General features: G+C 49.8%; 1 protein-coding gene across 1 annotated transcript; it reads right to left on the bottom strand.

Annotated features, from left to right (window-relative positions):
• Positions 1–4,579: 4,579 nt before the first annotated feature.
• SMIM33 (small integral membrane protein 33) lies at positions 4,580–5,002 on the bottom strand. Its single transcript, XM_075715930.1, has one exon. The coding sequence runs from the start codon at positions 5,000–5,002 to the stop codon at positions 4,580–4,582; it is 423 nt and encodes a 140-aa protein (XP_075572045.1).
• Positions 5,003–16,107: the final 11,105 nt, after the last annotated feature.

The raw sequence follows: 16,107 nt of genomic DNA, 5'->3' as shown, positions 1-16,107 counted from the left end.
CAACCATGTTATTTTGAGCTCCACTGCACAGCTGGCGGTCTTCAAATTTTGTTTGTCGTTTTGGGTTAGCTTGGTGTTAGCTGGGAACCACAGGCTGTGCTGCACATCACCAGTAAGGTGCATAGGGCAACATAAAAGTGAGAAAGGAAGAGAAAATTTTTTTCAAATCTAATAATGAAAAACAACACATCAAAAGGAGAAGAGTTCAAAATGAGCATGACTAAAGACTTACCAAGGTTTGGCCTCATCAGGGTGTTCAGGCCTTACCATATCATGTGGACCATTCAGGGAAGCAGGACTTGGTCTCATCTCTGCTCTACAGCTGCTCCATAGGGTGGGAAATGGTGTCTGAGGGTCAGGACACAGAGGCCATAGACAACAGGATGCACCCCAAGGTGAGACACTCTCTTCTAGGCTCAGCTCTGTACCTCAGAGCACCATCCTCAGCAGGAAGATGGCTGTGAATCTAGATGGAGCAAGTAAAAGCATGGCTGCTTCTCACCAGCTGGTGCCCTTACACCAGGGATCATACTGTTTTTCCCCTCGACTGTCCCAATTTTCAGCCCTTCCAAGACAGGCTTTGCTTTTATAGAAGTATCACTCCCTTTTCAGCAGAAAAAAAAAAAAAAAAAAAAAAAATGTTTTCTTAATCTATCTCTGTGCATTAGATGTTTTAAGAGCTGGATGCAAATGCACAAGGTGGCCCCGGACCTGCCCCATCCTCAGCTGCCTGCAGGGACTGGGGAGGCTCTTGGGGGACCTTTCTCAGGACAAAGGAAATGATTCACCCTCTCACACCAAACAGCAAGTACCCAAATCTGCAAGAGGTGGATGGACCTTCTCTCAGGGGCCCTGGCTCTCCCTCTGCTCATCTTCTCCATAAAATCAGAAGGTGACACTGGCTGAAAGTGACCTCCACATGCCACCTGGTCCAGCCTCCCACCCCAGTCAGGTCCCTTTTGGGCTGGGTTGCTCAGGACCTCATCCTTCATCACAGCAAAGACTTCTCTGTATCTCCTTGCAGCCTCCCCCAGCAATGCCTTCCTTGCACCGGGGAGCCCCAAAGCAGGCACATCCCTCCAAGCACAGGCTTACCCTAGCTGCACTCCCACCGATGCTGGAGAGAGGCAGGAGAAATCGCCACCCCAGCTTGCTGCCTGCACCCCTGCCCGCACAGCGTGCAGTTGGCTGCCTCCGCCACAAGAGCCCACTCCTGCTCCGCGCTCGGCTCTGCCGCAGTCCCCAGGCCCTCCCCAGCACCCAGGCCGATGGGCAGCGAGGCGCAGAGAGCCCCCAAGCTCTCCGCAAGCAGCAAACCTCCAACGAGGGGGGTCTCTGACCATCCTCACGCCAAGGCAGAGGTCCCAGCCGGGCTCAGCTGGCTCCCAGCCCTGCAGGGAGGCACTGGGTGACACTGCAACTCCCCTCCATCCTCAGCCTCTGCTGATGCTCTGGATGCCTCCCTCAATTTTGCACAATTTTAGGCAACCCTACAGCATCATGAGCAGAGCATCCTGCAACCCCAGCTGTAAAACCCCTGCTAAATGCTTCTGAGAGCTATGTGCCTGCGCAGGGGTTATATAGGTGTTCCCCCTGCAGCAGGTGAACACCCTAATTAGGAGGGAAATAAGAAGAGGTGCACACAATCCCTAAACAGGGCAGAGGTAATAACTGATACAGCAGCTTCAAAAAAAAAAAAAAAAAAAAAAAACAAAAAAAACCACAAAACCCCCACCAACCCAAAAAAAAACACAAAAAAAAAAAAAAAAAAAAGAGCAGCAGCTTCCTAAGACAGTAATCTGGCTTTCTGGCTTTGAGAAAAGCAACTAACTGCAAAGTATCTGCCAGCTCATGCTTGCTGTGCACCAGGAGCTCCCCTGTGTAGAGGGTATGATAAGGAGAGCTATTCTTGCTCTGGGTTCATAAAAAGATTATTGTTAAGGAGGGGAAGAAAGTTATAAGTGAAATAAATTGGAACAAGCTCAGTGTTTGAATAGAGAGTAATAATGTTATAATAATTTGCATACACAGCCTCTGCCACTTGAGAAACTGAATGTATTTTATAAAGTCTTGTGCTACAAAGAGCAATCCTATAAGCAGACAGCATTAGAGCTGGCCAAATATAAAAGATGAGAATCTGTAAAAACGACATTTTATTGTGTAGGAGAAAGCAATGAGAAGCAGAGTTGAGATCTAACCCTTGGTGTCCTTCTGGAGGAGAAAGCTGGCAAAAGATTGTCACTTGCTTTTATGATCTAGTTTGCTATTATGAGTCTTAGAGTAATTTCTTTCCTGTATTTCAAAAGGTTATATCTAAGTATCTGTTTGCAAATGAAATACATGGGAAAAATCCTCAAGGCCAGAACTTCAATACTAGATCTTTCCAGAAAAAGTCATATAGAAGGGGCTGCTGACAGCTCCTGGACTGGGCTGGAAGGATCAGAACACAGGACAAATATGGGGGAAACTGGAGCCCCATCAGCACCACCATTCACTGCCAGTTTTATTTGCTTTTAGTTTGACAACCTGAAATACCTGAACAATGGCAAAGCGTTTTGCAGCAGCGGGGTTTCCCCAGCTCCTCCACAAGTGATAGATCTAGGCCACGGCATGCCGTAACATAAATCAGACCTTTATGAGTCCCCGGCGGCTGCAAGTCAATGAGTTCTAGTAATATTTATCTATTTTATCCTTCTCTTTATTAATACTTAGACATTTTTAATCTTTTCTTTGCAAACATGATGTTTCCCTGCTGCGGTTGTCCTTCAGTGTGAGCTGCCACAAAAGCTCCTGTTTCTCTGATTAAAGACTTTGTCTTGAAGCAAGCTGCTCCCTGATCTGAAACGACACAACCACGAAAGCTGGGTGACAGCTCCACCAATTCACCCTGGACAGGTGACACCATCTCAGGACACAGCCGGTGTCCTCCAGACACGGTGTAGCCAGTCTGGGTACCACAATGCAGATGCTGTGATGGTTGTAAGGGGTGTTCTTAAGCTCTTAGGCTGAGCCCTCACCATGGGTGACCACCTGGATTATCACAAACTACAGCCATCGTTTAAAGAGGTGTCCCTGGAAGGTGGCTAGCTCTTCAGGTGGTGCTGCTAATTAGGGATGTATAAATTAAAAAATAAGCCCTGTTTTGACATGCAAAGGGAGATGTGACTCAGCAATTTTCAATTGAAATGATAGATCTTATCTCATCTAACATAGGCATAGGAAAGCGGATAATGCAGTATCACCTCTGGAAAACAAAAAGGGGAAAATATCAAAACAGAAAACACACACACACACACACACACAGAGGAAAAAAAAAAAAAGTAATATAAATTAGATTTATTGTAAAGACTAAAATTTTCCAGCAAGTCCAACCACTACTTTGCTTTAAAGTAAGTGAGAGAAAGGATGCCAGAGCATCTGCCATGCCAGAAATACCTCCAGTGCCCAGAGGAACAGGTAAAAGACCCCTTTTCTTGCCCAACAGTGCACAGAGGGATCTGTGACAGGGGTGCGGCTTAGGACGGACACAGATCTGGCTTTTTTGTTCTGGGGTTGGGAGGGGAGAGGCAGGAGCCGTGTTTTGACTTCTGGGACTATTCAGCAGAATAAATCCTTGAGGGTGATTCCAGAGGCTGTGCTCCCTCCCCAGGGACTGTCCTCCATGCCCACGCACTGAAGACCGGCTTCCATGTCCAGCTTCCACTGAGTGAGAAGAAACCGAGACCAATTTCTTGTCCAGAAAGATGCCCGGTGCCTCCAGGAGCAGAAAGACTTCCAGGGCTGAACAGGTCACCACAGTCTGCTACCACCATTCAGCCAGCTGCGAGGGGTGGCTGATGTGCTCCTGCCTCTGCCGTGTCACCTCTCTTCTCTCACCCGCCTCCACTGGGGGACTGGACATGCTGCCCTCTGCCACCGGCTCTGCCGCTGAAACACCAGCATGGGTTCAGGTGCTGCCTCCTCTCCTCTGGCTGTTTGCCACGATGGGCTGAGCCCACTGCTGGGGCTGGCAGGAAGGAGGACAGTGGAAGAAAAGGGGCTGTGGCATGGGGGAAAAGAGGGGCTGCAGGTTTTTCTGCAGCATGTAAGTGGCATGGTGAGGACACTGTGCATATGGAAACATCTTTAATCTGGAAAGCAATTCCAGATGATGTAACTTCCACCTCCTGCCAAAGGGCTAAGCATATGCCCAGAGGTCCCCAGCTGAGGCAAGGACCAAGACAGCTCTCCTGGCCACTCACAGACAGCATGGGACAGGTAAAACCAGGGCGAAAAAAACCAGAAGAGATGCTAACGCTGTTCCACATAGGCTGACCCAGCCCCAGAGCCTGGGCTAGGGACCCAGCTCTTGCCTGGGGACAGTGGCACCCCCTGGGCTGGACTTTTAGGGGCTGATGATGGGTCACTGCAGTGACACTCAACCTTCTGGCTGAGCCTACCTGGAGAGAGACACAATCCTGGGGAGCTACAACCTCCATGTGTGGGAACTGGTGAGTCTTGGGCTAAGCTAACATCCCAGTCACTGTTCTTCCAGTAGGACATGGTCCCTTGAGTCCTGCCCAAGGGGCCCACAACCTTGTCACAGGTACGTGATCTCGATCACATTGGACTCAGCACTCCTGCAGGGAAGGTGATGCTTGCAGGAGCACTGGCAGCTTATGCCAGCCACATCCACGCTGGCTGGCTCCCGCTGGCAGGGCTGGGCAGGCAGCTTCTTCTGGGAGCCCAGCTTCTTCCAGTCCGTGAGGTACACCCCATTGTCCAGGTCCTGCGGCATGGGCTCATGGTAGAGGGTGATCTGGACAGTGCGGAGGTGAGGACCGTAGTGCACCACAATGATGATGAAGACAGCCAAGAGGACGAAGATGACGACGATCACTGAGATCATGGGCAGGGCATCAGATTTCTTCGTCACGCTCCTGACAATGGAGATGGGAGTGAAGGCAGCCACGTCCTGGGGCTCGGGCTGTCTTAGTTGGCTGCCGGGCATGGAGGTGTTCATGGCTGAGCAGGCTGACCTGGGACAGAGAAACATGGGGTGGAAAGGGGTGACCACGGAGCAGAGGCTGTCCAATGTCCTCATCTCCTGCCCTTGTGTCGGCAGGTCCCGCCTGCACTTGCAGCACCTGGGGAATGGGACGGTCCCGTAAATGTTCCCTCCTTCAGGCTCACAGGACAGGATAAATTTTGGTGGTTATACCTGGGGTTGTAGGACAGTGCCCTGGACACGTTCAGCTGGGGAGCAATGCACTGCGTCCCCTTGTCCGGGACACCTTCAGCATGGGGCTCTTCCCTCCCCACCACACTTTGCTCCCTGGTGGGAAGCCCTCCACCCTCCCCTCCTCGCCCCCAGCCCCACAGTGCTAATCCAAGACCAAACCCCATGGGGACCTCCCTGGGAGACCCAACCCCACCAAAACACACCACGAGGCATCCCGTGCCACAGCCACAAAATCCCATGGGAGCCAGCACGGGTGGGAGCAGGGGGCAGCAGGGGGAGAGGAGGGAGGGAGAGCCCTCCCCAGCCCCACAGGGGTACCTTGGTGTCCCTGATGCACAGGAATCATCGTCTCCAGCAGTGAGGCTGGGAAGCTGATGGCAGGACCAGCAGAAAAACCTCCAGGATGGTTCTCTGGTGTAGGTGCAGCCAGACTCACCTCGGAGGCTGCCACGTCACGCCTTGGCCCCACACCGCCCCGGGATTCCCCGGGGCAGAGGAGGAAGTGCCTGCTCATCCCGCAGACAGGAGAGGTGCTCCCTTACCTAGCCTGGTGCCACATCAGCGCCGCCACCCCCTCCCTCGCTGTCAAGCACCCTCGCCGGAAAAACCCCTCCTCTCGCCTGCTGCCAGACAAGCGCCCTTTTGTTCGGGGAGAAAGCACCTACCGCCCCTTCAGCTGCACACATGCAACCCCCAGCCGCCTAACTGCAGGAAACCTCCCTCCTTCCACTGACTTGGACTTAAAATCTAATGCAGTTTAAGAAATCAGTGTAAAAAATCACCCTTCTGCACGTTAGCTCTTTGCAAAGCCCAGCAAAGTATATCCAACACAATGGTCCAGGCTGGAAGGACCCTCACCCTGAGAGATGATGCAGCCCCAGGGTTGATATTCTCTGCCAGGGGGTTCCCGCTGCTGCGGAAGGACCATTCGTCAGCACTGCTATGGCCAGCAGCGGTGTGAGTCCATGGCGAAGCTCTGGACCCTGGGACCCACTCAGGGCTGCAGGCAGGAGCCAGTGCCAGGTTGGTGCTCACACACCTCTCCCCTCGCACAGCGGTCATGCGAGCAAGGCTGCAGGGATGCCTTTGATTCTGGCAGCATTTACCCCTGCACACAGGCAGGTACCGTCCATTCGGTCCAGGGATGCCATGTGGTCAGACCCTCTGCCACCTGGCGTGACCCTGAGCACTTCTGAGAGCAGAAAAGATGGATCCTGTGGAGTTTTAGCCATTACAAAACATGTCTCCCCACCTTTCCGTCGCAAAAGAACACCGCTCTTACCTGGAGGCTCTCAGCTGGGGTGAATATTTGGGCTCTGTCTTTCCTGCACGTGGGGAGGACGGGGTGGGAAATGCCTCTTCCCTCATCCAGCCGAGCATCCAGAAGAGATTTAGCCACACATTAGAGCTTCTGGGAATTTGCACTCATTTCGGAATTCAGTAAAACCTTAATCTACAGCATAATCTCTGAGCATCACATCTGTGCAAGAGAGAGAAAAAATGATGGGGGAGGCTACTACCAGAGGCTTTGTAAAAGCAAAGGCTGTTGTGGGATGCTGGCTGCTTTTGGCCTGATGGTTTGCTTGAGTTTTTGGAGGTATTTGAAGAGACACACTGAAACGCAAGGAGCTGTGCAGTGTGTGGGAGATCTGCTCCATTCCTGCCGCTGTCTCCTAGTCATGGAAAGCAAGGACCTTGCCAGCAGCATAAGACACCCCCTCAATGCGCTCCATGCAGTGAAGGAGCCGCTCTGTTGCCCTCGGCTGAGGCTCTGCAGCTTTTCAGGGGGCTGTGGGAGGGGGCTGGACCAGCCCCTTGAGCCAGGAGACACAATCCTGTGGATTTGCATCCTGAACACCCACATGGACCCTCCAAGAGGGGTGGACACGGGACCCTTTCCCACATGGGGACACTAAGACCCTTCTCCTCCCCCAAACACCCATTCACATCCAACACAGGGCAACTTGTTACTACTGAAGTTCAAACTATGCCAGCAGGGGACAGACAGACAGACAGGACAAGCATAGACAAGTGCATCCCAAGGTTGGGGCCAAGAAACCAAATGCTCCAAGCTCCTTGGGCTGGTTGCGGGGCAGAACCAGCCTAATTTTCCAGTTCTTCCCCTTGTCAAGGATCTGGGGTTAGGGTAAGTCAATGTCTGCCGTGTGCTGTATGTCCTGCAGGTACGGATGCTGCTGCTACCTGAAAAACAGCATCCCAAAGCCAGCATCCCAAAACCAGCACATCCTGATGCCCAGACTCACTGGAGCTGCACAGGGAGGCACAGGGCATGGGGCAGCACTGGCTGCTGAGTGGCTGGCTCCTGGCTCCACGAGGAGCAAATATTTCCAAATCCTTCTTGGAGATGTTAAGAAATCCCTTCTCAGGTAGGAGGGGAGGACTGCCTCCTCCAGCAGCTCCTTGCCAAGGAAGGACCAATGCAGCCTGCAGCCCTCACAGCTGATGCAGAGCGGATTGGACGTGGGGCGCACATCCTCACCACAAACAAAGCATCTCCCAAAAAACCCAAGCACCATAAGGAAGCTACTGAGGCCCAAAGCAGGGCAGGCCTGCCGTGCCACCGCTCTCCCCCACTATGAGAGCTGAATCCCCCAACAAACTGAGGGGGAAGTTTCCTTTGCCATCGGTAAGCGATGTCTCATATCCTCTCCAATCATAATGGGCTAAAAAACACAGTTCCCCTGTGGATTCAGCCCATTTCCTTCTATTCTTTAACAGGAAGCTCTGTGAGAGTCAGCCCAGGCAGGCAAATTGCTCCTCACCCTCTTGTCCCTCCCGAGATGGACAGACTTTTAGCAGGGCTGCAGAGCCACAAGCCACTGAGAAGATGCTGCCTTCGTCCATCCATCCGCTCCTCTGGCTCTTCGGCTGCATGCTGTTCCGAGGTGAGATGCTCCGCTCACAACCCAGGGAGGGTGAAGCAGTGCTGGGCAGGGGATTTGGGGAGCCTGGCTTCACAGGGGGCACCAACGGGAACCAGCTAGACATTTGAACATGTAGTAGCTGCCACTGGAAAGCTAAGCCTTTAAATTCAGGGGTGGCAGGAGTCAGATTGCTGGGAAAAATGTGGCCATACCAGGTTTATGGAGTTGATTTGACAGTGCTGGTATAAAAGAACCTGTTTCCTGGTTAAAAAAAAGAGTATTTCTGCTGAAGGTTACAATGCTGAGGTGTTTTGAAGTAATAAGCATGAAAGTAGAACATTTAAATGTACAGGACATTATTTTCCTCAAAAGTATTTTTTCCTTGGCTGATTTTAATTTTTCCTCTCGTTGATATAAATACAAAGACCATGCGCAAGACTCATACAGAATATGCCTCATCCTTATTGTGCCAATTCTGCTCCTTTGTGATAATTCTACTTTAACTTCTCTTTCCCACATGAGTTGTGGTGTGGGATGAAGGAGCCGGTTTCCTGCTCTGAGGGGTGACAGGTTGTTTTTTCCTGCATTGTCAGGCACCTCTTTTGTTGCTGACAGCTGTAGTAGCTAGGAGCTGAAAAGCATTCAAAGCAATATAGACTGCAACATCATTGCTGCTTCTAATAGACAACCACTTAAAAGTAACGTGTCTCCAACCCAAAGTTTTTATCATTAAACCATAGAAGTTGCCTACAGGTTACAGCCACTGTGCTGATAATAATGGGATTTTTAAAGGGCAGAGAATATAGAAACCAATTCAGTTAGTAGCTGTGTAATTCTGAGAAGTAAGAGCACATGGGTTGGAGAATTTCTCTCTTCATTAGAGGGCAATACTGCTGGCTTCAGCAGAGCGATGAATTGTGGCTGGTATCATACAAGGGACTTCGAGACCCCTTGGCCATACTGCTATGCTCCTTAATGCCTGGCCAGAACGCTGGTTTTCCCTTAAAACTACTTGGTATGGTTTGCACAGGACAGGAATACCATAGAGGTTGTTAGACAACTTCTGTGGCTCAGCTGCATCACACCGAGATCCAGCCCCCTGTCCAGTGCGGAACTGATGGCCGCACTGCCCCCAGAGATTCACCTCCCAGGTGGACCCAGCTGCTGCAGCATCAGGTGGAAGGGATGCCACCCTCCGTCCTTCAGTTCTGAGCGCATCACTTTGTCCTCTACAGTCTGCTTAAAATCACAGAGCAGTTCTCACTAGATGTGTATCTAGCAGTTAGCGCCAGACACCAGCAGGGCCAATGCCTACAGACGATAATGGCATTGCTGATGCTCGATGTGCATCAGCTGATGCTGCAGTTGCACCTCTCCAGCTTCGACCAAAACAATGGGCCTTCCCCACTGTCATATATCCTGTCTCACTTTTTTGCATTGATCCAAGAGTTCTGAAATGGCTTTAATTTTATTTTTAGTTTTTTAGCAAAGTCACTAAGGTGACGCAGTACTTTGGGGGCAAAGCTTCTGCGCAAGGCAAAGCAGCAGGCTTAGCGCAAGGGGCAGAGACAGGGTCAGTGATGCTGCCAGTTCCCTGACACACAGGCAGCTGGAGAAGGGAATTAGAGGCTCTTGAACAAGACAGAAGAGCTCAGAGGTCTCCCTGCACCTGAGGAGGTGGAAGTAACCTTGCAGGAGAGACAGAATTTGCTTTGGATGGAAACTAATACCCACCTGTTTCTGCACAGGCTTTTTTTTTAAACTTTGTGCAAGTTCGTTAATTTATTAATGAATTTATTATTGCTTTATTTAAACTTCTAAGCTCTCACAGTTATTTCTAAAGGAAGGTTCAAATACTGTTATTTTGAAATTGCTGAAGTGGGAAGGTTTGGAACATTTCCAACTTGTTTTTCCTCCCCCAGAAGCACATAACAGAAAATTTGTCCAAACAAACCTCTTCCTATGAACAGTTTCCATTACAATGGGCAGGCATTTTCCAGACAAAAGACATCCACCAAAAATTCCTCCTCGAAGCTGATGAGAACCCAGCAGGATTTTCCCACTGTCACTCTATCCACTGCTCTCCTTATGTCTGCCACAGCCAGTGGATGGATAATACCATGAGAAGCATAGTATATTGAAAACATATAAATATGTTGATATATATATTTTTGATACAATTGAAAACATGGGGTGCAGCTAGAGGACAGAGATTGAGCTACCAGGAGACCTTGGAAGTGCTTGCATCCTAAAACCAGGGCATCGGGTGCATCCTAACTGATTCCTTGGCCAAAAAGGAGCAGCCAGCACAACTCTGATCTGGTGAAGGAGGAAGAGAAAGCAGGAGGTACTTAGGAGAAATGTTTATTCACAAAACAAACTGCTCCCTTCTAGTAACACGAAAGAAACACGCAGATGACTCCGCAAATCTGACCAAAGTGGCCAGAGGCGGTTTCCAGGAACTATGTCCCATTTACAAGAGGTGAGTCAACAACAGGTGTCCCTGGAAGGGAACAGTGCTGGTAACCCAGTGCTGGGAACGCTCCTGCTGGGAAAGCCAAGGCATGGGCTTAAGCCCAAGGCTGGAAAAGGGAGATGTCCACCTTGTGTAGCACCAGCAAAGGGCACCACTGCAAAGCCTCAGCTAGAAGGTCTCATTACTCCACTGCCCGGAGTAGCCCACTCAGCACGACCCAACCATCATAATGAGGAGGAACCTCCCATTTGGTCTTTTTTGTAGACTTATGGGCTGGGGGGGCCTGTTTTTACTTTTCAGCTGAATCATCCCAGCACAGCAGAAAGGGGCAAAGTCCCCTCTATCTCTGGCTGCAGGGGTGGAGATATAAAAGTTTCAAGGACATTTTGTCTCTAATGCCAGTAGCTAATGAAACTTCCTACAAACCTGGTGAAACGCCAGGGATGCAGTTAAATGGCACTGCCTTACTAGCAGGTGGTGACACTAGTGGGGTCCCCCACCTTGCCCACCATCATCAGGCACAACTGCAGACTCTGCACACTCCTGAGGGCAGCACAGCTCTGAGCGAGCAGCTCCAGACATACGATTCAATAAGCTCCTCTCATACGTTAGCTAGAAGTGACGCTGGAGTTGCTAAAAATCTTGAATCACACTGAAATTAGTGTGATCAGAAATGAGGGAGAAACATGTCACAGCTGACAATGCACCAGATGGAGACACAGGACCACTGGGCTTTGTGTCTGCCACTTATCACAGCCACATAACGCTCCCGTACCGTGTTTTTCCCAGATATGAAATAGGGATAATAAAATTACCTCTTCCATAAACTGCTTTAAAATCTAGGAATAGAACCTAGGTGATATCACCAGGGCCACTCACTTAAAATCTGGACTCAGATGAAGCCTGTCAGGCCAAGAATCTTTACCTGCTCTTTAGCTGCCGCTTCTGCAAGACTCAGCACTTCAGGCAGCAGCTGCATGGTGCCTACCCAGCACCGATGCACTAAAATGACTGCATCCAGGCAGGGACATCCTTCAGCTGCTCCCCTGGGGTTCAAGCCAGAAGACTTAAGAAAAGAAAGTGGAAATAAAAGAGAAATCCCTTTGCCACCAGCCCCTTACACACCTTGTCTCCTGGGTCACTAGGTGGGAGCTGAACCGATCCCAGCAGATCACATTTCTGCATGGCGGTTCACAAACACCACACAGCCTGGCTGCTACCAGCAATGCCCGAGTAAACCTGGGGAGTCTTGGAATTACTAGAAAGAATAATAAATTTGTGAATAAACTTGGAAACAGTAGCAAGAAGCCTCCACGAACTTGAGGGATGCAAGACATGCCTGGTAGGCACCTACCACTGATCCACCACATTGGCTGTGCTGCTGCAGGGCATGGTAAACGCATGTGCTGTCACAGGGCTCTGTGGATGCCTGTCCGGAGGTGTAGCATACAACCAAATACAGCAGCGGATCTCCTACAGCAGCTGGAGCACACAACAATTGGAACAAAATCATACAAACTGCTAAGGACCACCTGTGAGGTGGCCTGTACAATGTCAGGACCTTGGCTGGTAGCCTCATCAAGGTGCAAAAGCAGCACTGCTGAACTAGCCTGCAACTTATGACGCTTCCTCTGTGCCTCAGTTTCCCCATCTACATAAAACAAAGCAGAGCTAACACTACCCCTCTCCTCTGCAAAGTGCTTTGAGATCTGCTGATGAATAATATTATTAAAAAAATTGTAGGTAAGCAAAAAGCACACACTGGGCTCCAACTCCCGTCAGGCCTGGATAGGTGGTCACCCCATGTTTCATTTGAACTGGGCATGGAGCGATTTCCTCCTCCAAAACCCCAGACCCAGGCTCAAACCCTAGGAGCAGCGTAGCCAGGAGAAGGGCAGGACCCACACCACCAGCACTACAGAGACCAGGAGCGAACACAGCTCTAAAACAAGCAGGTCACAGAGGAAACTGGAACCAGTAAGCAGCTAGGAGGGTGCTGGCACAGCAGCCTGATGGAGCAGGTGTTTATTCCCCAAGCACCATGGAGCAGTGGTGGTTCAGCCAGGAGAAAAGCCATGCTGCTTTCCTCTTCCAGGAGCAACCACTTTTTGTGGAAAAAACAGACCTCATCATGCACAGTGATGTGGCAGAGCCCGCTCTATGCATGCAGTTTCCCCACATTGTTTGTCTCCCAGCTTGTTTTCTACATTCAAGTGGGTTTTAATTTACTTCCTCTAAGATCTGCTGCTAGAACAGCTCACCAGAGAGGAGCACAGAGCATGACGCTCAGAGAGGATGCCCAGAGCTGGGTGCAGCCCTTGAGGAGGAGTAGAGGAAGGCTAAGATTAATTTTAATTGCTGACGAGATCCGGGTTTAATTCCTGGCTCTCTAAACTTTCCATAACACTTTGGCTGAGTCGTTACAATTCAGAACCACTTGGCAGTGAGCTGCCAACACCCCCCCATATCATTTGGGAATTAGATGCTTAAATACCTCTGTGGATCTGGGACCTGATTTAGGCTGTCAGTTATCCAGCCTGCATAATGACACTTTTCCTCTCTCTCCTCCATAATTTCCACCTTACCTGTTCTGCTGTGTGACCCTCAAGGCACAGGCACCTTTTTTAGGCACTTAATAAAATGGGACCTAGACTTTTGCAGAGCTCTCTTTTTTCCAGGTTTCCTAATGCAGGATTTTTTTCCATGTGAAAGTCCTAAGAACTGGGTGTTGTTGCTCTCTGCTGCTTCAGCAGCTGCTGTGCTTCACCCAGGAAACAGCTGCACTTGCATTAAGCGAACAGTATATTTTTGTCATGGGTCATTTGACAGAAGTGCCAATATATGAATTGAAAAGTCTACTTTTAGGTGGCTAGGTCTCTTTTCTGAAAGCATTTGTTTATGCAACCTGCAAGCAGAGGGTGACACCAAGGTTGGTACAGCAAGGCTGCACAATGCCACACAGGCTCTGCAGCTCCCTGCCACAAAATGCACTACCTGGGGACAGGTAGGACATCACCGCATCTCCCCCCAAAACTGCCAGGGAAGGAGAAAAGTCCAGCGAGTCCAGAGTTACACATCACTGGGGATAGATGGTCCCTCTCCATCACCAGTTCCGAGTGGACAGGACCAGTCCCAGTGCCTTCATACTAGTGCCAGAGATCCTTCCCTGTGACTCCATCCCTCCATGAATACAGACTGGACAGCACGAGCCCTTCTTGAGCCTCATCTAAACCCTGTTGAAGTGTTTCCAACAGCTGGCCCAGGTCTCTGCTACAGCAGTGTTGCTATATGGAGGCTCTGATGTGAAATTTGGGTTTTGTAAATGTCAGTGCCTCTCTTTGGGCAGCAGCTGGAGAAACCACTCTTTAAATGTCTATGATTGTGAAAAATAATACCAAACCAGAAATACCTAAAATTCACCTTTTTTTGGGTTACATCATTCTCTTTTTGTGCTGGGTGAGCTGCTGGCTCTGGAAACATCTCAGCTGCTGTGAAAGAAGGCTCCATGGAAAGACCCCTCTGCTCTCAGTCTAGCACTCACATGTAACCTCTCAGAACTACTGCAAATAACAGATATCCAAAATTCCCCGGCTCATCCTCTGTATAAATTAACTGAAAAGCAGCTAGCACTGAGTCAGAGCTGAAATGCACCTGCTGCTGTGATGTGCTCCTCTGCAGCCCTATGGCTTTGCTGGGTTATCAGGAGTTTCCCATTACAGCAAGAGTAGAAAGCCTTATTTCCCATCATAGAGCCCTCAGCAAGCTCCCCATCTCCACCTAGAACTGCACAATCTGGCTATAAATCACTTGCACCCAAACACGCAAAAAATATCTTGGCAGTGCTTATGCTCAATGGCGAGTTATTTGAATGGCTTTGATGTTTATTGCAATTACAGCTGCGCTGGCTGCGTCCTGATTATTATTGTTAGCTGTTTATATAGCCAGGGCTCTCCATGGAGTGTAGCAGGGCCGGGCTGGCAGAGGCACCAGGAGGAAATGGTTTCCAGCACTGTTTGCACGAGAGTCCCCCGGGGACGTCTGCAGGGAGCCGCGACGCGTGGCGCTTTCTTGTTCATACCCGTCTGGCTGCCCAGACCCACGACATGACTTGGGTATCTTCCTGCTTTGAGCACATCTGTCCTCCTCCGTTGTAATTCAGCCAGGATGCTAAGCACCTTCACCAAAAGAAAACACCTCATATAACAGGACTTTTGATTATTTAAGTTGGCAGGGAAGGCATAACAAGCAGCAGTGGCCAGAAGTCAGAGCCAGACATGCTCCACTTCGAAATAACGTGCAGTGGTGCTTAAAAAGCCAGGGCCATTTACTCCTGAGCAAAGTGCCAGAAGTGGATCTCCATCCCTTGGCCTCTTCACAGCAAGACCAGTGACTTCACAGCAAAGCTCAAACACAGCAGACCAGGGTGAGCATCTACTTGGCCAGGTGAACTCCAGGGAATGAGTACTGGAAAAAACCTGCTTATTCATCTTATTTACAATAATGCCAAGGTTTACTTTTGCAAACGGAGAGCTCCTTATGAGCCAGTGCTCTGGTGTGACCTTCAATGAGGGGCTGAGTTGTGGTGGAAGAAAGCATTGGGTATGATCCTCTTGCCCTAGTGCCAAGGGTGCTGGAGCTAGCCCACAGGATGGTCCCATCATGGATAGCAGCACAGGGCAGCAATGTCAGCTCCCTTGCTCTAAGCTTCCTCCCACCCCTAGAGGCTCCTCTCAAGCTCTCAGATTTCTCCTTAGCTGCACCAAAAATTTAAACTGCCAGCTCAGCACCTTCATTCCCCTTTTCCTTCAACAAAGACTAAGTGTAGAGAGTAGCTCTTTCTTCAGCGATTCTTGATACTTTCACATGCCATGTACACGAAAAAGCACCTGTGATAATTTAAAAAAGAAAACGTGTTACAAGCAGCTACTTCTCCCCACGGAGGAACAAGACAATGGCTTCTGCAAGGGAATTTTCAAGAAAGTAGCTGTTTGAGTTTGGCAGCTGCTAGAGGATATTGGCCCCCATGATGATCTCAGCACATTATTTTTTGTGCTGAATGTATACACAGTACCTTAAGGCATTTGCAAACCAATCTCCAGAAATTGTGTTGTAAAGCTGTTTAAGGAGAGGAAGCCCAGTGACAAAGAGAAAACTTGGCAAACTCTTGGGATTGATGGAAACGGCCCAAGTCACTGCACGTTCTCCATGGAGTCAGCTGGCCCTGGGGAGCAGGCAGTGCCCCACAGTATCCCAGGCGACAGGGCTGCAAAGGGGTGCATCCCCCTTTCTCGAAAGAAGCATCTCTACCTCTTCAAGAAGGGCAACCATGTGCCCAAAAGATCTTTTTTTTTTTTCCATTATATTAGTTGACTTAGTAAATGATGCTACATCTGTCCATAATCCCGTCTGTTACTAGACTGATGCTCATTTGACCTGCTCTTCAAAACTTGTGGAGAAGGATATCCCATAATTCTCCTACACAATCACTCCTAGCAACTCACTCTCCTTATGTCAAGGCAGTTTCC

The sequence above is a fragment of the Pelecanus crispus genome, chromosome 8 (genome assembly GCF_030463565.1).
Source record: "Pelecanus crispus isolate bPelCri1 chromosome 8, bPelCri1.pri, whole genome shotgun sequence".
Classification (NCBI taxonomy): Eukaryota; Metazoa; Chordata; class Aves; order Pelecaniformes; family Pelecanidae; genus Pelecanus; species Pelecanus crispus.
This window is presented reverse-complemented; position numbering and strand designations above follow the sequence as displayed.

Excerpts from the sequence above, each read along its gene's own strand:
- SMIM33 (XM_075715930.1), bottom strand. The coding sequence starts at position 5,002 with ATGAACACCTCCATGCCCGGCAGCCAACTAAGACAGCCCGAGCCCCAG.